The 20,506-nt window shown below is 46.1% G+C and overlaps 1 protein-coding gene across 2 annotated transcripts; it reads left to right on the top strand.

Moving 5' to 3' along the window:
- The first annotated feature begins 3,951 nt into the window (after positions 1-3,951).
- On the top strand, positions 3,952-8,680 carry Spry1 (sprouty RTK signaling antagonist 1). Of its 2 annotated transcripts, none has more exons than XM_051185781.1 (2): positions 3,952-4,166; positions 6,606-8,680. In XM_051185781.1, exon 2 carries the CDS (start codon positions 6,661-6,663, stop codon positions 7,600-7,602), a length of 942 nt encoding a protein of 313 aa, XP_051041738.1. In that variant the 5' UTR covers positions 3,952-4,166; positions 6,606-6,660; the 3' UTR covers positions 7,603-8,680. The 2 variants fall into 2 exon arrangements, with proteins under 2 accessions (XP_051041738.1, XP_051041737.1); XM_051185780.1 differs by lacking the exon at positions 3,952-4,166 and adding an exon at positions 4,738-4,886.
- The last annotated feature ends 11,826 nt before the right edge of the window (positions 8,681-20,506 follow it).

Below are 20,506 nucleotides of genomic sequence, written 5' to 3'. Positions count from 1 at the left end.
AAAAAAAAAGATATGCATGTGCACTTGTAAACACATACACACAAACACACACACTACATGTTCACATGTGAATATGGCAAAACAATCAGTTAAACCTAAAAATTTGTGTTAGAATGAAAATGAAATCCAACTGACATGAAAAAGTTATAAGGAAAATTAAGCTTATTTAGGGATGAAGCTCCAGGAAAGGGAGGTCCTCACATTTCTTTTTTATACATTATGTTGACACAACACTAACTAATTATTTATAGATTTTTCCCAGTTCACAAAGCACTTGTATGTGTTGACTCATCTGGAGTATCAGGGCATCAGAAGTCTACAGTGTTTCTGTTAGCTTCAGGAGAAGCCAAAGATCACTTAGCTGCACAAGGCAGAGCTGGGACTTCTTCCAGGGGGTCCTCCATCCAGCTTGCTTCAGAACGCAGTGTTCTTCCTACCTGCCTGTTTGCAATACTGGACAGAGGGCCTAGGGACAAGCAGGGCACATTTGAGATGTGAGACCATGGAGCAGAAGGAGGACACAATTAAAACTCAGACTTTTGTATGTGCTTGTACCTGATCAATCACTATGAGGCAGGGTTTCTCTGTGAAGCTTTGGAGCCTGTCCTGGAACTCGTCACTCTGTAGCTCAGGCTGGCCTCGAACTCACAGAGATCTGCCTGCCTCTGCCTCCTAAATGATGGGATTAAAGGTGTGCACAACCAACACTCAGAGAGAAACTCATTCTTTTAATGGGATTATTTTAAATGCCCTGACAATTATAAAGTACGGAAATTAAGTATACATGATTAAACTTCTTGTGACTTTTGCTTAGAGTGACCTACAATATGCTACTTTTTCATAAGTAAAGGGCAAACTGTGGTTTCATTAGGAAACAAACATTAAAGTAGGCAAGCCCTGGGAGATGTTTCAAACCTTATGTGTTTTAATGAAAAGATAATGTGGTTTTCCTTACTGCTCTGTTTTAATGAGGCTCTTACGCACATCTGTAGTGATGAATGTGTTAGGGAGAGCTCAGATTAGGAACTGTTGCTGACCAGAACTGAAGAATCAAGTTCATTACTTTAAGGGACCTTTTGCTCCTCATCCCAAGTTAGAAGAGCAAAAGAAATGGCTCCCTTTGCTTCCTTAGGAAAATGAAGAGGGAGCCAGGGCCAGGATCAGGATTTAGTGTGCTGTTGGCTAGGTAAGAAATGCCTGTTTTGTATTGAGGCAGACCTGCTTCCTTGTGCGAACTCTCTCGTGGGTGAACAGCTGTGTTTGTGTGAACCTTGACACGGATTCACCTGCACCTGAGGAGAGAGGTGCTAGCTCAGATCACCAGCTCACTGGAGACCAAACACACAGTGGGGCTGAGAGTCTAGAGCATTGGGTGTCATCTCCTCCGTGCAGCATGTGTCATCTCTCCCATTTGCAGAATTTGAGTATTAGAAGGTGAGAACTATACTTCTGAAAATGAATGTTTATGGAGATCTTACAGGATAGGTTAGTCTATTTCTGTCTTCTACAAAGGCTGTTCACAAAAGGAAACTGAAAATAACATGGCCCATCCTTGCAGCTTTTCTGAGGACTCTCAGTAATACAGTGATTATTGCCCTAAAAGGAAAGGAAGGAAAATTCCCATTGCTGGCTTCTTATAGATGGATCCAGCTCCTCTGATGGCCAACTTCTGTGATGTTTTGGTTTCAAGTTTGTTTCTCAACAGGATGCAAGGCTATGAATGATAATATAGTTAATTTCACTATTAATAAGGTAACTTATGACTAAATACTAGGAAATGCAGAAGGTGTTGCTTGTCAGCCTGGATGCATGCACACACACAATGGCTCTGATGTTTTTATTTGGGCAAATAAATAAATCAACAAGTCTTTGAGTCCTTTAATTTCTTTTAAGTCACTAGCACTTCTGAAGCATTTGCCAGATGAGTTTGTCACTTTATTCTCTTTCAACAAAGGACATGGCTAATTGTGTTTCCCATGAAACTGAAGAACACGCCACTCTATTTAGACAGATCTTGATATAGGGAACTAGAAATTACTGTGATTTCCCCACTGACCCTTACATCCTCTTTTTCAAAAATGTTTCCTACACCAGTTGTTTATTTCTAGACTAAACTCACTGCGATTAAGTTTACTAAATAAAAAGGAAGCTCTGTTTTGAGCTACACATTTTTAATTTCTCTCAAATCTTATGACTGCGGGAAATAAAAAGGTGAAGCAGACTTCATTAAATGTCTTCCAGATTCAAGGCGACAAGTCTACCCTGATCCTAAGTAGGAATGTGGCATCTAAGGAAACAAAGAGGAGGCATAGGAGAGAATCACTTTAGTGCAACCATTCGGTTTTGAAATAAAGCATGATCCATGATGATAGCATTTCTGACAAAAACTCATGGATTGTTGCTATAATTTTTAAGACTTAGGAATTTTTTTTTTTTTTTTTTTTTTAGCACATCTCTGGCTGGAATACTCTGAAGTGTGTTTTAATAAAAATCTTTGAAATTATATTTTTATGTGCCGTGTAATTAAAACTGTTCCTTGCTGCCTGTCCTTGTTTTATCACATTGGTGAACTGACCTCTCCCCCAGATTTGTGCAGACAACTGGGAAGCTCAAAGCAAATAAACAACAACAACAACAACAAAAAACTCTGGTATGATCTTGTATTTTTGATTTGACCCTTCCAATCCAGTCTCAAGAAACAGCCACTGCTGTCAGGCCTTATTACATTGCTACATCTGGGGGAAAACAGACAAGATACAAAAGCCCCACCAGCTTTACATTTGAAAATATGACTTTTAACACATTTCCTAGCATGAAGGTGAACAGACAGCTAGCTTCCTGTATTCCAGTATGCTGTATTATCCTCTAGTGGCCTTTCTTATTGAGGATGTTCTTTGCAGGAGTGTCCTGGATTTCTCACATGCAATTCCACGCACAGCTATGTTCTAAAAGCATTTGGACGCTTGAAAATGAAGTATGCAAACAACAACAACAACAAAAAGCTTTTAAAAACCCACTGTTACTGTTAGGAGTTTAACTTTGAGCCCAAAATATCCACTCTCACATTCATGGATGATTTAGACCCTGGAGATCTGTGGTTTATCAAAACTATTCCTGATAAAGTTCCCTGGGAAAATATTTCCTATTTATAATTTTTGGGGTCTTAGGTTATTTAAAAAACCCTCTATGGAATTTTTAGTTGCACATATAGTTCTTTTCACTTTGTCCTGAGCTACATCATTCTGATAATAAATGTCCAAAATCCCAGAGTTTGTAAGGAAGCAAAAAGCACTCCCTACTTACTAGAGTCCCCTCACCTTGTGACAGACATGTGAATAAAACTAAAACTTCTTTATGAGTTATGCTTATTTTACTTTGCCGTTTGTTGATTTTTAAAGAAAAGTTGGTGTTTGTGACAAACAAACAGGAAGGACTTGAGTGTTGTTTTGTTTTTGTTTTTCATGTAATTTTTGGGATCATATCACAAACCGAACCGGAGCAATAACTAAAATCCCACAGCAGGAAATCCCACCCTGTGGCGCGTATCATTATATTACATTTGCAAAAATGACTGTCCTTTCGGGAGCTTTCGCATTTCACATGCTTTGAACTTTGCTATTATCTTTCTGTATCAGCACACATTTTCCCTCCACCTGGGACCGGTGGAGAGGTGTATAAGTTTTGTTGTTCTTGTTCTTTTGTTTTTTGTTTTTGTTTAATGTTCTTCACAGCTCTTTTCTAACTCATCTTATAAGGGCGAATGCACCAGTTCCCTTACACTGGAGGCTGACAGCTCCCTGACTGCCAGGGGCCCTGGAACGAGTGTTGCTGTGCAGTTGCGCTCACAGGCAGCTTCTTCAGAGCGTCCTCGAGTCCACATCCACGATCGCTAAAATCCTGCTCCGGGTTTTCGCGCAGTCCGCGTGATTGACACATGATATCACCGGGGGCGGGTCCCAGCGTGGAGGTGGAGGTGGCGGCGACGCTGAAATGCTGCGGAGCCCGCGCGCGAGTGCTCAGCACGCAGGAGTTTGCGGCGGCCCCGCAGCCTGAGTTCTGCGGGCTAAAGAGCGGCTGCAGGCGGCGTGCATGTGTCGGGAAGTCCGGCCCCGGGCTCTGCACTAGGCAAGAGTCTTGCCCTCCCGCTCAGGACCTGGCGAGATCAGGTGAGAATGGTGCTTTTTTTTTTTTTTTTCAAGGACCTGGACGTTTTCGGAGCTGGCTCTAGCTCGGTGCCCGGCGCTCTGCGGTCGGCCCTGCAGTAGGAGAGCTGGATCCTTTCGCTTTCCCGTAGCCGGGCAGCGAGTTCCGCGTGTGCGGACGCGGGCTGGCATCGCCGCGCACCCGCGTGTCTGTGCGCATTGTTGGCGACCGAGCAGCCGGGCGCTCGTGCCAGACCTGACTTTGCCGTCCCCGAGTGCGGGCTTGCCTCGAGCAGACGCGCCGCTCGGACGCGCTTTTCACTGCTGGGCATTCCGTGGGGGCAAAACGTGCACGACCGCGTGTGTCCCGGGCTCGTGGCTGTCCATCGCGGCAAGGAGGACAGCGTCCCGGGCTGGCAAGGGACTCACGTGTTTCTGTCTCTGCTCGTCTGCAGCCGGCGTGGCGACTGCGGGGACGCGGACCTGCGGGGACCCGAGCGCCCGGGACGACGCCGGGCCGCGCGCCTGACGACCGGGACAGGACGGTGCTGTGGAGTGGGCGCCGCGCGCACCCGGCGGATGTCCCGGAGCCGCCCTCGGCCGCCGCCAACCGCGGAGAAGCGCCCCTGCCCGGGGGCCGCCGAGGCCGCAGCGCGGGCTATGAGCGCCCGGCCGCCCCGCCGCGCTTGATGCGGCGCGCACCCCGCCCGTTCGGCGCCCCGGGCCGGCGCCGCGGAGGCCGAGGTGAGTGCGGGCGGCAGGTGCGGGCCGGGGCGGGCCGGGCGATCCTGGCGGTCGTCGCGCAGCCCGTGCCAAGCGCGCGGCACCCGATGGCGCTGGGGAGCCAGCGGCCGCCTGTGCTCCAAGCGCAGTGCCTCGCGACACGGGGAGAGGGCGCTGCCTCCTCCCGCCCGCGAGCTGTTTTCATTCATAACTTTCCCCCGCCGGTGCCGCCGCGGCTCAGAGAGTCTCCGAGACCTCGGTGCGGGGGCCCAAGCGCTCGGCAGTGCTGTTCACAGAGCTGTCTGCGCGCACCGGCTCCTCTCCGGGCGGGTGCGGGCGCCGAGGTGCCCCGCCAGAGCGAACTTGCTTGGGAATGCCCTGTAAAATGCGAATTAAAGCTATGCCTGGGGGTTTCATTACTCAAGCCATTCCCACGTCTTCCTTTCTTGTGGATGAGACTAGGCACATTTAAGGTCTTCGTTTTGGAGTTTTAAGTTTAAAAAAAAAATAGATAGGGCACGGGAGTAACGACTGGCTGTTTTCTAGTGTTGTTGAGGAGTTCGTCATTAAAACGTGCTGTTATGGATGTGTTTCTCGTGTTTGGAGAAGGTAGAATAAGCTAGAGAGGCCCCCAAGAAGCTACATATGTAGTCTAGGAGCATTAGTTAGCATCCATAGCAAGCTGCCTTTCCTTGAGACTTTTTGTTTTCTTTTGGAATCTAATTCAAGTGCCCTCATGAATCAGGGTAGATCTGTGGGTTTGGAGGGCATTTGTGTGAAAAATATCCTAGATACCTACTGCCTGGAAACGGAAACGTCAGCTTTTGTGCAGTTTTAGGAAGAATTTGTTATATACTGGAAATTATTTCTTGACGTGAAAACGTGTTTATTGTGTCAAGATGTTAGTGCTACATAAAGCAGCTCCAATTCAGGGCTTTTTGAAAACCAAGGTCTGTGGTGTAGATGAATGAAAGGAAATAAAGATAATGCAAAGGGACCTAAAGGGCTCATTTGCTCTGTAGGCTTGACTCTTGCGCATTAAAGTTAATTCTTGTTAGGTGAGTGAGCCTTGTTTAACCTTTAAAGAAACTTCTGTCCAGAGTTTGTGTGTATGCTCTAGTGCCAGTAAGAAAACCAGAGCCGCTGTCCTCTGCATTCCTTGTATATTCTTTTTCTCATCTCACAGATGAGCTTTAGAGCCAGACTTGTGCTCAAAACAGCCACGTGAGCTTGGAATATCCAGTGTTTTGGAAATTGCCTTGATTAATTTTCTCATTAATCTAAAGCTCTTAACAGCGTACAAATGGCCAAGAGGCCATAGCACTAAAGCCATTCTTAATCTTTAAAAAGTAGCTGACGTTTTCCTTACGTGAACTGATAGCAAACTCTGAGAACAGTTCCAGGGTGCACACTGAGAGCTCCCTTCGAAGGCATATTTCATTTTAATTATTTGTTAGGTTTGCAAACAGGAAGACATGACTTCCTCTGCTTTTTAGAAGCTGGAGAGCAACTTCTAATTTTTGTGGCATGAGGTCTTTTTTGCTTGCTTTCTTCCTGTAATTTGGCCCTCTACAATCTTTGTTTTTTGTTTTTTTTGGAGTTGGACTCCTGCCAGGATTCTGCATCATTGAAATCGGCTGATGGAGGCCGTCATTACCAGGTGGTTTAGGCAATTTGTTACTTGACAGGAGCCCCCTCCCCAAAATACTTTCATTTATTTTCTCTCTCACTCTTCTTTAGGATTTCCGATGCATGCCAGGTTCCCGCTGACTGCCGGAACCGGAGATCACTCCACATGGATCCCCCAAGTCAGCATGGCAGCCACACTTCCCTAGTGGTCATTCAGCCACCGGCCCTGGAAGGCCGGCAGAGGTTAGACTATGACAGGGACACTCAGCCTGCTGCAATTCTGTCCCTAGACCAGATCAAGGCCATCAGAGGCAGCAATGAATACACAGAGGGACCTTCAGTAGTGCGAAGACCAGCTCCTCGCACTGCGCCAAGACCCGAAAAGCAGGAGAGGACTCATGAAATCATACCAGCCAATGTGAATAACAGCTATGAGCACCGACCTGCCAGCCACGCCGGCAATGCCAGGGGCTCCGTGTTGAGCAGGTCAACCAGCACCGGAAGCGCAGCCAGTTCAGGGAGCAGCAGCAGTGCGACTTCCGAGCAGGGCCTGTTGGGAAGGTCTCCACCCACCAGGCCCATCCCGGGTCATAGGTCAGATAGGGTCATCCGGACCCAACCCAAGCAGCTGCTTGTGGATGACTTGAAGGGTTCCTTCAAGGAGGACCCCACCCAGCACAAGTTCATCTGTGAACAGTGTGGCAAGTGCAAGTGTGGAGAGTGTACCGCCCCCCGGGCTCTGCCCTCCTGTCTGGCCTGTGACCGGCAGTGCCTTTGCTCCGCAGAGAGCATGGTGGAGTATGGGACCTGCATGTGCCTGGTCAAGGGCATTTTCTACCACTGCTCCAACGATGATGATGGGGGCTCTTACTCGGATAACCCGTGCTCCTGTTCACAGTCCCACTGCTGCTTCAGATACCTATGCATGGGAGCCCTGTCTTTATGCCTGCCCTGCTTACTCTGCTACCCTCCTGCCAAGGGCTGCCTGAAGCTGTGCAGGGGCTGTTACGACTGGACCCACCGCCCTGGCTGCAGGTGTAGGAACTCCAACACTGTGTATTGTAAGCTGGAGAGCTGCCCCTCAAGGGCTCAGGGCAAGCTGTCATGATTTCTGGAGGTGGGTTAGACCTCCTGAATGTCTAGCTTCCAAACTGTGGCTGTTACGAAATGTGGTATTTCTCCTTGAGTCTCTCCTGTCTCTGATGATCCTCAGTAGGAGTGGACTGTGAAACTGTGCCCAGCTTGCCCTCACCCACCTCAAGGGTTCTGGGAGCTGGGAGTCCTGTGGAGCCTTGTGCTGCATCAGCTTTCCAGCTGTGTTCGTGAGGATGTGTGCACGCCCAGACTTGGCTGAGAGATGTTTGGGGTCGGGTACTGTGGGATCAGGGACTTGGTGTGGTTTATTAAAAAGTAACCGTGTAAGTGCTTACATAAGCTATATATTAATCTGCCTCTGATGAGAGCTATCTTAGCCTCCCACCCCCAAGTCAAATGGGAGGAATCTACTCCTTAGAACAAACACGGTTTGCTCGGCAACAACCTGCTGCCCTCTCCCTCCAGCCCTCAGATTCTCCCCACAGTGCGCTGGGGAGATGGCAGTAGGTCACCCTCCACACCCTTTTTGTCATAGTTCTGTATTCATTCTGCAATGGCAGTCTTCACAGTAGAGATGAAGTTGGCTAATCCTCCTTGTTCCTCCTCTAGTGCCCTGTGTCTGTGAAGGACTACCCTTCCCACCCCCACTTCACTGAGGGCAGTTGGTAACTAGTTGACATTCCTGCCTGATCTGCCCCTAGGCAGCTCAGAGCTACAGCTCCCTAAGGTGCCCTTGGCCTCTGACTGGCCTTTTGACTCTTTTAACAGCTGGGTATTTCCAATCCTTCCTGTGTTTTCATTGCCTTAACCACAGATTGTGGTGCTTTTTGTATATTATATGTATAAATCACAAAGTTGAATCCTGGCTATTTTTAAGACAAAAAGTCTGTTAAACTTTTTTATTGTAAAGAATATTTATTATGCGAATCTCTATTATTTTATGATATTTATTGCAAAAGACTGTTGAAATGTACTCATGTCTGAATATAACATATCACTACTTCATGAAAAACAAGGTGACTCGAAGAAAGTACATAAAGTACATATATGTTAACTACAATGCAGAAAATATATTAATTAATGAAACTGTCTCTTGATTTCATCTTTTATTTTTCAGCCTGTACTGCTGTGGGATTGTTACTTGATTTAAGCTTTTCAGACTTTAAGTTATAAAGTCCGGGCTGAAGTTTTAAACGGAATGTTTCCTGCAAAGTCCTTTAGTCAAAATTCTGTGGTCTGAATTGTTTCATCAAACACCCAAGTGAGTCAGTTACTTTGTAAAGTGAAGGTTTTTTTTTTAGATTAATGCCCCCACTTTATTTCATAAATATGAGTTTTGTTCATATCATAGTTTCTTGATGAGGCAAAACTACATTTTTTACAAGTGTTTATCTTAACTATGGCCTTCAGAGATTAGTTTCCAACCTTAGGGCTTAAATGATTTAGTGAGGTAAACATGCTAAGAGCCTCTGGAACTGTCACTTTAACAAGCATTTTCATAATTAGGAATTAGGATTGCCAAAGAAAGCTCATAATATGCCAGAGAGCTGTCCAGGAACCTTCCTGTGGCAGCCTTGCTTTTTCCTTTGATGGATGTCCCCCAGCTGCGCTTGGTATCCTATAAGCCTGAAGTTTCCCATGGGGAAACAAAATTTTGATGCTTTTACTATTGGGGCTGGTCAAGTGACTCTGGACCTGGAATCGTGAGGTCTGGTAGACTTTTGCATCTTAGGTTTTGTTTGTAGACCGCAGTCTCCCCAGGTCACTGACCTGGCCTTCTGCATTGGAAAGGAGGATGGTGGCTAATTCAAGTCCAGGCACCGGAAGCCACCCACCCACTTTCCTGTTTTATCGGGGTGTGATGGGGAAACTTGAAGTCGTTTTCTGTTAGGTCACTAAAGCTTCTGGTTGGCATCATGATATTTTGTAGTTAAACATTTTCTCAGCTTGGCACCCCAAGGGGACATTTTAAATGAATATTCGTATTCAAAGACTACTTTGAAATATGTAGTATATAAACTTGAGTATTCTTTTCACTGGTGTCTTAGTGTTTAGCATTTTCCTGAACTGGCGCTTTACTGGAGTCTGTCAGCAGCAGGCTGTTCAAAGCTCTGGCTTTTTCAGTCGCTGTCAGATATTGTGTAGTTAAGGACTGGTGTGAATTCCAACTTGAGCTGTAGTAACCAGGCTGAGAAGCATTGGCTTAGTCTAAAAGCAACTGAGATCTTTTTAAGGGAAAACACTCTGCATGTAGGACTTTAGTACCAGCTATACGATGTGGGGCTTTAGTGCCAGCTCTAGACGGAGAGCTTGTTGCAAGCGTAGTATTCATTCTCTGATAACTTCAGTCTGCTCAGAAGTGGCAAAGGTTTGAAGTTGGGCCCTGCTGATAAGTCTGTCAGATTGGTAAAGCATAGCTCTGATTCTTCATAGATTAGAGAGCTTCTCTGTGATGTTGTCTCTTGTAAGTTCTAGAGACTTGGGCTTCTGCACCTAACTAACCCTGAGCACTGCCATGAACTTGATAATGTTGGCAGGAAGAGCACACTGGGCTTATGCTTTTCATTCTTACACTTAGCCATTCTACTTCAGCTGGAACCCATGGCAGACTGGATGCCTTAAAAAAAAAAAAAAAAAGCTAAGAGCAAACAAAACATGTAGCTCAGGCTAGCCTTGAGCTTCCACTCCTCCTGCCTCAGGCTCTGGTGTGCTAGTATTGTAGATGCCCCAACCACTCATGGTGCTGGCTTGGTATTGAGCAAATGGTTCATTTCTGGTGTATTTTCCTAATGCCAATTTCTGTTTTTAATTTTAAAGACGTAATTATTTACTTAGATAATTTAACTGGAGAGTGGAAGCCATGTGGGATTTCTGAATTGAGTGATGCCCTGTACTATAAAGCTTGTAAGATGTAACCCAGAAGAAAGGACAAATAGCCAAAGTAAGACAAGTTCCATTCTATGAGGGCCTAAGGTGAATCTTTAAATACAGTTCACACCATAGACTGTTCTAGCTGTTACTTAAAAACAGTGGTCTTTAATGGAAAGGAAATGAAAGCTAATCACCTAAGATTTTTAAAAAAAATCTTATTTGGAGTTGTACACAAATACTCAAATTGAAAAAAATCTGCTTTCTGAGCATAGAGGGGAAAATACTTAACAAGGAACATTAAAACAAGAGGCTTTATTTTATTTTGAAATTATCTTTCCATTAAAAAAAGTGATGAAGTTTGTGGCAGATTTTACATAAAGCTGTATAAGAACACTGGCTCCTTTTGGAATATACCAATTACCGAATCAGAAGTGTTTAGATGGGCCTTTAACTACCACATCCCCACTGTGGTTTTTTTTTTTTTTTTTTTTTTTTTTTTTTTTTTTTTTTGTTTTTTTTGTTTGTTTGTTTTGTCTTTTCAGCTCCAGGAGGGTTTTTAAACATTATAAACTTAAATTCTTCTTTTGGCTAAATGATAGTCGAGATCTGTTCTTCATCGTCACTAACTCATGAGTATAGCACAATTAAAATACCCATAAGTGTACCCGGCAGTTACTGTCACAGGCTCTCATTGCCAAGCTGTACTCATGCACGGTAGACTGTTAGAGCTGCAGATGGATCCCAGCGTACAGCTCTTCGAAAGGTCTTTTTATTTTCTGTGTGTTTGATGGGGGAGGGGCACGGACATGCTGCAGTGCACAGGATGGAGGTTCCAGGGCTATCCTGTGGAGTCATCCTCTGTCCACCATGTAGGTTCCAGAGACTGAACTCAGGCCAGGCCACGGAGTGTGGAGGCAAGTGTCAGCCGGTGTATTTTAATGTTTCTCTGTCAGGCATGAAAGCAGGTTGCTGGTTAAACATTTTCAGATTCACAGGTCAGACCTATGTCAGACCTGTTGTGAAGATTCTCCAGGGACGGGACCTGCACTGTTTCAAAAGGTTTCTGGGGTGACTATCAGGCAGTTTTGGAACGGACTTAGCTAGCTTGCCATCTTCATTTTGAGATGAAGCAAAGCCCTGGCTTCAGGAGGTGATAGCATGTGGTGTCTGGGGACTGGCTAGGGCTCTTTCATTCGGTATAGGATTTTCCCCTCATTTTGCAGACAGCTCTGCCTTCTGGCTACACATCGCTTTTACTGTCCCATTCTTCTTATCAGTCTTTGCTTCATAATTAATATACTTGACTGTGAGTTAAGGAATGGACCCGACTTCTCCATGTGTTTACTCAGGTGTCCAGAACAAGTGGCAAATGGCTCTGTTGCCATGGTTATTTTTCATGTGTTAACATTAAAATTAGCTTCAAGCTGAGCCTGTGTTTGTCCAGTTATGTCTTCTTGGTGATAATAGACCAGAAAGGTTCTTTATGTTTGGCAAGAAGCAACAACAATTTGGTGTATAGGTGTAAACTTGGGTGTGGGTTCTTACCATCTTTTCTGATCAACAACAATGATCAAAAAGCTTCATTAAGGGTCCTTTTCTGTGCTCTTAAAAGGATGTTATCTGTCAGATAATTCCATACTGGGCATGGTAATAATTCTAATTGCAAGAGCCGGTAGAGAGCCTAGGACTGTTTTGAACTGGCTGCTTAGCAAGATGTCTTCTGGTATTTGAAAAAGTCATCACGGAATCTTAATTTTTTATGTAGAAAGAAACTGAGCAGTGATAAAAGCCACTCTGTATCTTGGGTGTGAAAAGCTCAGTGCCAGACGGCTATTTGCCTATAACCACCATCTAGTAGTCAAGATAAACTTTACTGAAAAACAAGTAAGCATACTGCATTTGTCTTCATAGCAAGTGGCTGGAAGGGAGGTGAGAGACCAGGAAAGATGGGTGCGCAGGATGGATGTTCCAGGTTAACTTACAATAAAATTGAGAAAATTTGTTAAAATAGTGTATTAAGTGGTAGTTCGAGAAAGACGAGCACCAGAAAGTAGACGTGAAGGATAGGAGAAAACCCAACTCATTGTTTGCCAGCCAAAGGTGCTAGTGTTACAGTCTTCTGAGAGAACATACCCTCGGCTGTATCACTGATGGGCAAAACCCTTCTACCCAGACTCTCTGAGAGGGACCTTGGCTTTTGACTCGGAAGCAGCTGCCATGACCCTAACACTGAGTGTACAAATGTTCTAGAGTCTAGAAGATGTGAAAGGAAAAGCAGAGGTCAGGTGAGGAGAGCAGCCCAGAGAAGGAAGGTCTGGAGGTTGAAAGAATGGAACTGGAAATGCAAGCCGATGAAGAACAGAAAGCCTCAGGGCTATTAGGCTATTTGTGTGCGCGTTTGTGACAGAGGAGACAACTGGGAGTGATACAAATGTTTGGGCCCCTGGCAAGTGGGACAGTGGTGTCTCTGTTGCATGGGTGTGATTCACTGTGGGTGGACACAGGGAGAGTGGCCAGCAGAGGCCCTGGGAGAGGCGCAGTGGCAGTGGGGTGATAGGCTGAGAGGTGGTCCATTGTTTTGGGTTTTGGTTTTTGGTTTGGTTTTTGAAACAGAGTCTCAAGTGGTCCAATCTGACCTGGAACTTACTGTGTAGCTGCAATGACCTTGACCGTCTGATCTTTCTGCCTTTACTCCAGAGTGCTGGGGTTACACCTGGGTGCTGTGGCCACTCCCTGCCTATGCAGTGCTGGGGTCTGAACTCATAGCATCCAGCCTGGGATGCAAGCACTCTCCAGACTGAGCTATCTTTAGCCTCAAGAGTTTTGGGAACTACCCAAGGTGGGTTGGTGTAGCTGTCAGAGGGCCGTACAAAGCCAACAGGGAGAAAGAAGGTGGGGGTAAATGGTACAGCCACCAAGGATCTGAAGACCAGACTTTCAGATGGAGAGTAGTAATAGATGTCAAATCTGGCAACCAAACAAATGAACAGTAGTGATAAATAGTATAATAAACTAATTAAAGAGTACCTTGACAAGCCCAGAGAAAGAAGGACGGGAAGAACAAATGGCTATCAAGAGGGAAGAGAGGGAGGCTAAGGTGAGGAGACCTGGACCTGTTGAGCCTGTGCTTCAGGGATGGGCCTCACACTCGAGGAGCGGCACCTCAATTCACATGGAGTGTCTGAGGGGCTGAGGGCCTTGGGTGTCATTGAGGCACAGGTTAGAGAACATCAAGAGTCACCTGGGGCAGTGAGAAGCTCTAACTCTCCAAGGGCTCAGGACATTTTGGACAGTGCTCAAGGGTTTGCAGAGATGCCTGGTCAGAAGACTGGGTGGTTCCAGTGAGGGTGGTACAGATGGACTGAGGGAGGAGCAGGAAAGACAGCCCCAGCTGTGGCCCCAGCAGCTTGAGTCAGGATCCTGGCAGGCAGCCACAGCTGGTGGTGCTGCTGAGGAAGTCTGAGGAGGAGGATCAGCAGGAGAAAGGGGGGCTGAGGCTCTGGAAGGGTGTGTAAACAAGGCAGCTCCACAAGTAGGGATGGAGTAGCAAGTCCAGAAGCTGGCTCTCCTGTTTGGAAAATATAGGTACTTCGACTCTTTTTTTTTTTTAAATTGTTTTTTCAATTTATGTATTTTATTTTATGTGTATGAGTGGTTTGCCCTGTGTATATTTAACAGCCCTGCTCCTGGTTCCCTTCAGAGGCCAGAAGAAGCCATCAGATTTAATGGAACTGGAGTTGGTAATGGTTATGATGGGTGCTGGAAACCAAACTCAGGTCCTCTACAAGAACAAGTGTTCCTAACCAGCAGGCCATCTCACAAACCTGCTTTAACTCGCTTTAAGGCTGGTGATTATAAGTTCAGCAATGTGGTCGTTTGGATGTGAAGTATTCCCCCACAGTCTCAGGGATTCAAACCCTGGTCCCCAGGTGGTGTTTGGGGAGGTGAGGGCTCCTGGGGGAATCTCACTCTGTGTGCTCTGTGCTTGCAGGATTGAAGGCATGTGCTCTCAGTGTCCTGCTCATGCCTGCCCATAACTGCTGAGCTGCCCTGACATCATAAATTCTTGCTCTTCTTGAACCGTAAACCCAAAGACACCCTTCCATGAGTTGCCTTGGTGATATATCACATCAACAGACAAGTAACTGATAACATGTAGGACTCTTGTTTAGATGGGGTCTTATGTAGTCTGGGTTGGCTAGAGCTCAACAGAGTTGAGGATGACCTTGAACCTCTGATCTCCTGCAGCCACCTTCTAAACACAGGGACTGCAGGCATATGATCTGCATCTAGGTTTATGTATGTAGTGCTGGGGGGGGTGGTGGAACCCAGGGTTTCATCCATGCTAATCAAACATACTGAGCTTTATCTCCAGCCCCAGATGTATGATTTATTAAAGAATATCAGGAGCAAACTAAGGAGGATTTATAGCAAGTAGGGTATGCCTTATTTACAGAAGCGTTCTTTGCATAAAGTCCTTACCGAATAGAGAAAATACCTTCATGAAAACCGACGGAGCAGTAGGTTCACTCCAGGAGTAGACAGCAGCAAAAGACCTGTTTCTCAAATTCCTGTACTGGCAGAGGGTGGCTGAGGGTGGCAGAGTGTGGCATGGGATGGCCAAAAGTAGCAGAGAGTGGCAGAGGGTAACTGACAGAGGGTGTGGCACCTACATCTGAATTCTATCCTTTCGGCTGGGTTTGAGTGCTGCACTTTGAAGTAAAAGCTGCAGTCAATCCGATTCCCTAAGAGAGGAACAGTCAATTCTTCTAGGATGCTGGGAACTGCCTCTGTCCACCCGGAGAGAGACCCTATGGCATCAGACGTCTCTCCAGAGCCCAGGCTGGTTCTTTCATGGTTTCTAACCTGCTTGAAATAGCCTGTCTCTTAGTCTTTGTTATTTGCCTTTGGTCAGGTTTTTTGTTTGTTTGTATTGTGTTGTTTTGGTCTTTGGTGATGGAAATATAATTCAGTAGGAGATAAAAGAAAGTTGAAATGATGTTTAAAAATGTGCAGTTAAACTTCTAGGACCCAGAACAGTGCATGTTCTTACTGTAGAGAAGGAGCTTGTAGGGACTGGGACATGGTTCAATCTGTCAAATGCTGATCCCCAGAACCCGTGGAGGAAGCAAGGCATGGTGGCATATCATTCATTGACTGTAGAGAGACAGATGATGTTGGTCTCTGGCATCCACATACACAGACACATATGTGCGCTCACACATATGTGAACACACACAAATCAAAAAATATTTATTGTTTCAGTGATTTTCAGATTCACCCCTACAAGCGTCAATGTAAGGGAACAAGCCAAGACTGAATGTCTTCCTGATGTTAGCAACATTAGCAGTTTTTAGAAAAATAATAATAGTCTGGCTTTGTTGACAGTGTGTTTATTTATCCAAAGGCCACAAGCATATGTCAGGATCCCAGCATCTGAGCAGCAATTGGTAAGGTTTTAGGATCACCATTGGTGCTATTGCAATAGGGAAATGGGGTCATGTGAATAATGGGGGTGAGGGAGATCAGGCTTTGCAAGCCTGGGGTGGCTTCCCTGAGAAGACATGTGTGAGGTACAGAGTGAGTGAGCTTAGAGTCTACCAGGGTGGTGGAGAAGTGAGCTGCAGGAAGTACCAAGGAGAGGGCCTTAGCATGATGGGAAATCACAAACAGTTTGCTGTTAGGACTGACAGTTGTTTGGTGTCTTAGATTTATGTGATAAACACATGGGAAGGAAAGGGTTTGTTTTAGCTTATAATTCTCAGATCACAGTTGGAGCAGGAATTCAAGGCAGGAGGCAGGAGCTGAAGCAGAAGCCACGGAGGTGTGCTGCTTACTGGCTTGTTCTCCATGGCTTGCTCAGCCTGCTTTCTTACACACTCTAGGACCACCTGCCTAGGGTTGGCACTGCCCACAATGGCCTGGCTCTACCACATCAATCAATCAATAAATCATCAACCAAGAAAAGGCCTTACAGACTTGCCTAAAGGCAATCTGATGGATTTCTTAATTGAGGTTCCTCTTCCCAGATAACTCTAGCTTGTGTCATGAGCACACACACACACACACACACACACACACACACACACACACACACACACACACCAAACAACAACAAAACCCAAACCAAACAAAAAACCCAAAAGACCAACCAGGACGCTTGAGTAGGACTCAGCTTTGGCAGCAGCAAGACCTGTAAGTGAGCTCTGTCCTGTAGGAAGTCAGAGCCACTCCCAGAACAGTGGGACCAGACTATAGAGTTCCTGGGTGGGTCCTCAGGCTGTAGTGGAGAAAGCTGCAGGGGAAAGCTGAGGCTCTGGAGTCTAAAGAGAGACCCAGTGGATGGTTAATACAGCAGTGAGGTGAGTTCTCTGCTGAGACCCGATGATGGTGAGGAGGGCAGAGAAGGAATCTGCACAGCTGCTCCCTGTAAACAGAGAGGCTCTTCTGGAAAGGAATGAAGAATAGGGAAGGCCAACACTTGTCTCCCCACTGTTCTGCTGAACTGAGCTGCTCTCTCCTAGAACTGTTAATAAGTAATCCAGTGGCCAGGAAGCAAGAAGGCAGAGGAGTGCTGCCAACACCAACAGAAACAAAATTATCAATTCATTCTTCCATCTGAGCTCCCCAGACTTCCCTGCCTTGTACTCAAAAATAAAAAAAAAGTGTGTGAGCCCTGTTGTCAGAATCAAATCCCAGAATTTTAACATTCCAAGCCAACCACACCCTCCCAGTTTCCTAAAGCCACTCCTTCTCTTTCCCTTGGAGCCCCATCCCCATGGGGCTTCACCAGCCTGCAGTCACACCATCAGAAAAACCACCATAGAAACCAGTCTTTCAGGGTCCTGGCTTTCCTCACTCTGCTGTGTTTTTCTGTTAGTGAAAAGCAGGAGGGCAGTGCTGCCTGCAGATCAGGTCTACAAGGCCAAGGCCGGTGGAAGTTTGGATCCTAAGACAGTGTGAAGCCACTCAAACTTAAGCCAGGGAGGGACTTTAAGTGAACTTGGTTTCTTTCTTCAGTGTTCAAACAGCTGGTCAGAAAGACAAGCGACTGAAAGGGACACAGCGACAAAAGCTGCTGTTCAGAGGCCTTGTGGGCTGGGAGCCGGCTCAGAGGGGCTGCTGGGTAAGCATGAGAACTTGAATTTGTATTCCCACCACCCATGTAAAAGCCAACTAGTAACATGTGCTTGTAAGCCCAGCACTGGCTCTCTGGAACTTGCTGGTCAGGCAACCTAGCTGAACTGTTGAGTTCCAAGTTCAGTTAGAGGCCTTGTCCCCCAAATAACATGGACAGCTATAGAGGAAGACATGCAACATTGACCTCTGGCTTCCACCCTCAGGCGGTTGATTTCGTTGTACAGACCTGCCCGTACTTGGAATCTGGGAGCTTTAATTGATAGTTCCTGAGAGGGGTATACCATGGCATAGTAAGTGGATGCAGGGGAGCCCAGTGTGTGTGTGTGTGTGTGTGTGTGTGTGTGTGTGTGTGTGTGTGTCTGTACAAGCTATAACTGAAAGCAAAATACCTTGTGTGTGGCTTAGAACTGGTCACCTTTTCTTTGAGTTAGAAATGCTTGTAGGTGCTGTACTAGAGCTGGGATGGAGTGAGGCCCATGTGGAGAGTCGGAAAGCCCCATTGGGAAGGTGACCATTACAAAGAGGGGTGATGGATTTCAAAGTGTGAGGGTCAGCCCTCCCTCTCCAGCCCAGACAGTGGCCGGTTCGTTCCTCCCCACTGAGTGGGTGCGTGGTCTCAGGTGAGTGCTTTAATGGGGGTAGGGATCCTCTTATAGGGGAGGTGTCCTTTGTGTAGATTGTAAAAGAAGGCAAATTCTGGAAAGGAGAAAAGCTAGCAGAGCTCTTGAAAAAAAAAAGTCTGTTCCAACTTGCCTGTTTTGAAAAAAAAGAAACCCAACATTCCTTGAGAAGCAGCTTTTTCAAAGTATTTGCCCTGGAGCCCTCCTTCCTACTCACCCAAGCTTACCTTTCAAAACAAACTTTCTACTTTCTACTACACTGTGAGGAAGTTCCCCTGAGCTAGTGGCCTACAAACAGATCCCAGAGGCAACTGTCACCCCCACCCCCAGGGCAGAACAAATGACTAATGCAACCACAGGTTTGGGGAGCCCAGCAGAGATTCTGTGACAGGCTGCTCAGATGTTACTTGAGGGGAAACACACACTCGGGCACACACACACACACACACACACACACACACACACACACACACACGTAACAGTAATGCTGTGTGCAAATGAAACCTTGGGTCCCTTTGACCCTATGGAAAATGTGGGCCCCGTGGAAAGAGATGAGTGACACCTGGAAAGCTTGTGTCATTTATCTAAGATGTTCTCCCGCTCAAGGCATGACTGCAAGACAAACAGCCGTATTAAAGTCAGTCTTTTCCAGCTCATCACACCACCAGCTGTTGACTCTGCTTCCCTCAACTGTCCTATTCAGCCCTGCTCCTGTCCTATTCAGCCCCGATCCGAGCTGGTAGCTGGGCCCAAAGGCTTACAGTCAGTACTTTCTGTTTCCTTTCCCACATCTCAGACACATAAATCTATTGGAATTGTTTCACCCCTAATCCCTATAACACACCTTCAAATCCAGCCCTGGGAGGCCACCTCTGCCTCCTTAATCTTATTAGTTTGTACGCTTCTCACATAGCTAAATCTAAGTCACTCCAATGGAATCATGAGAAAGCAATTTCCCCCTTAATAAGTTCTTCATTCTTAGCTACTTTTTGTAAGCTGTTCATTATTCTTGATGTTTCCTTGTGTATTTGAGAGTGGCAGGTGTGCACCAGTGCGTGTGGCCACCTGTGAACTTGCAGAGGCTGGAGGAGGGGTACTGTTCTAGAACTCTCTGTATGATTTCCTGGAGTCAGACTCATACTGAGCCTTCGGTCTCCAGTGCTCACAGCTATGGGGTTACAGACACTTCTGAGATCACACCCAGCTTATTGGATGGGTGGTGGGATCCAAGTTCACAGCGAGGTTCTCCTGCATGCATAGCAAAACCCTTGCCTACAGAGCCGTCTCCATCTTACCCACAGAGCTATCTCCATCTTGAACTGGAACAGTCTGGCATTACAGGGACAATCCTGTACCCTCAGATACTTGGTTCATGACAGGCATTCAGTGCAAATTCATTGATATTTTTCTTACATTTTATAATTAAGTCATAAAAGGAAAATTTGATTCCTGTTTTTTTTCTGATCAGAAGGCTATTTGCTACATTAATAAGTCCATGTTCTGATATGAAATATATCCTACTTAAAGTCAGCTTGATCTTACAAGTATAAACATAACTCTAATATTATCTAATTTCTGCTGTAGAGAATTTTTGTCATATCAGTCATATCACATGTTTTAGGGGAGGATAATTAAGGGCAGCGGCAGTAACTTTGTGGATACCTTGCCTAGGACACCTCTGTGAGACCTGCCTGCATAGGCTGGCTAGCAACTACCCAAGACTATCCACTACTTCCTTTCCCTGGGCTGAGTTATTCCCAAAGCACTACTTCCTTTCCCTGGGCTGAGTTATTCCCAAAGCAAACCATTTGGTCTTTGCTGTGAAGGGTCTAGATATCTTTGAGTGATAGATACTGAGCTGAAGTGTCATCTGGGAACCCAGGAATCTTGGGAATGGTCAGTACCATCCGAGCAGTTCAGCTGCTGGTTTACTGTGGCTCATGTTTCTGAACATGGAGCAGGGCTCCTCAGATACCCCTTTCACCATGGGAACTAGGGCTTGCAGCACTTTGCTTCATAGATAGAACACATCTGGTGATCCCTCTGTGTCTGCCAAGCAGGTAGTTCCTGTGGTCTAGGATGGCATTGTCTTGAAATAAGGAAGACTTGTGCTGAACATACTATTTCCCCTAAGTTTTAGCTTTTCAGCATGCTTTCGAGTTAATGAGGGGCCACAAGGTTGGCACAGTCTTAGAGATAAGGCAGTTTCACAGGGATTAAACAGTATTCACCTTGACTGAGAACACTGGGACCAGCCATGTCCTCCTGGCACTGGCTGATCACTGC

The sequence above is a fragment of the Phodopus roborovskii genome, unplaced genomic scaffold, assembly GCF_943737965.1.
Source record: "Phodopus roborovskii unplaced genomic scaffold, PHOROB, whole genome shotgun sequence".
Lineage (NCBI taxonomy): Eukaryota > Metazoa > Chordata > Mammalia > Rodentia > Cricetidae > Phodopus > Phodopus roborovskii.
The sequence above is the reverse complement of the archived record's forward strand: the minus strand, read 5'-3'. Positions and strand labels throughout refer to the sequence as shown.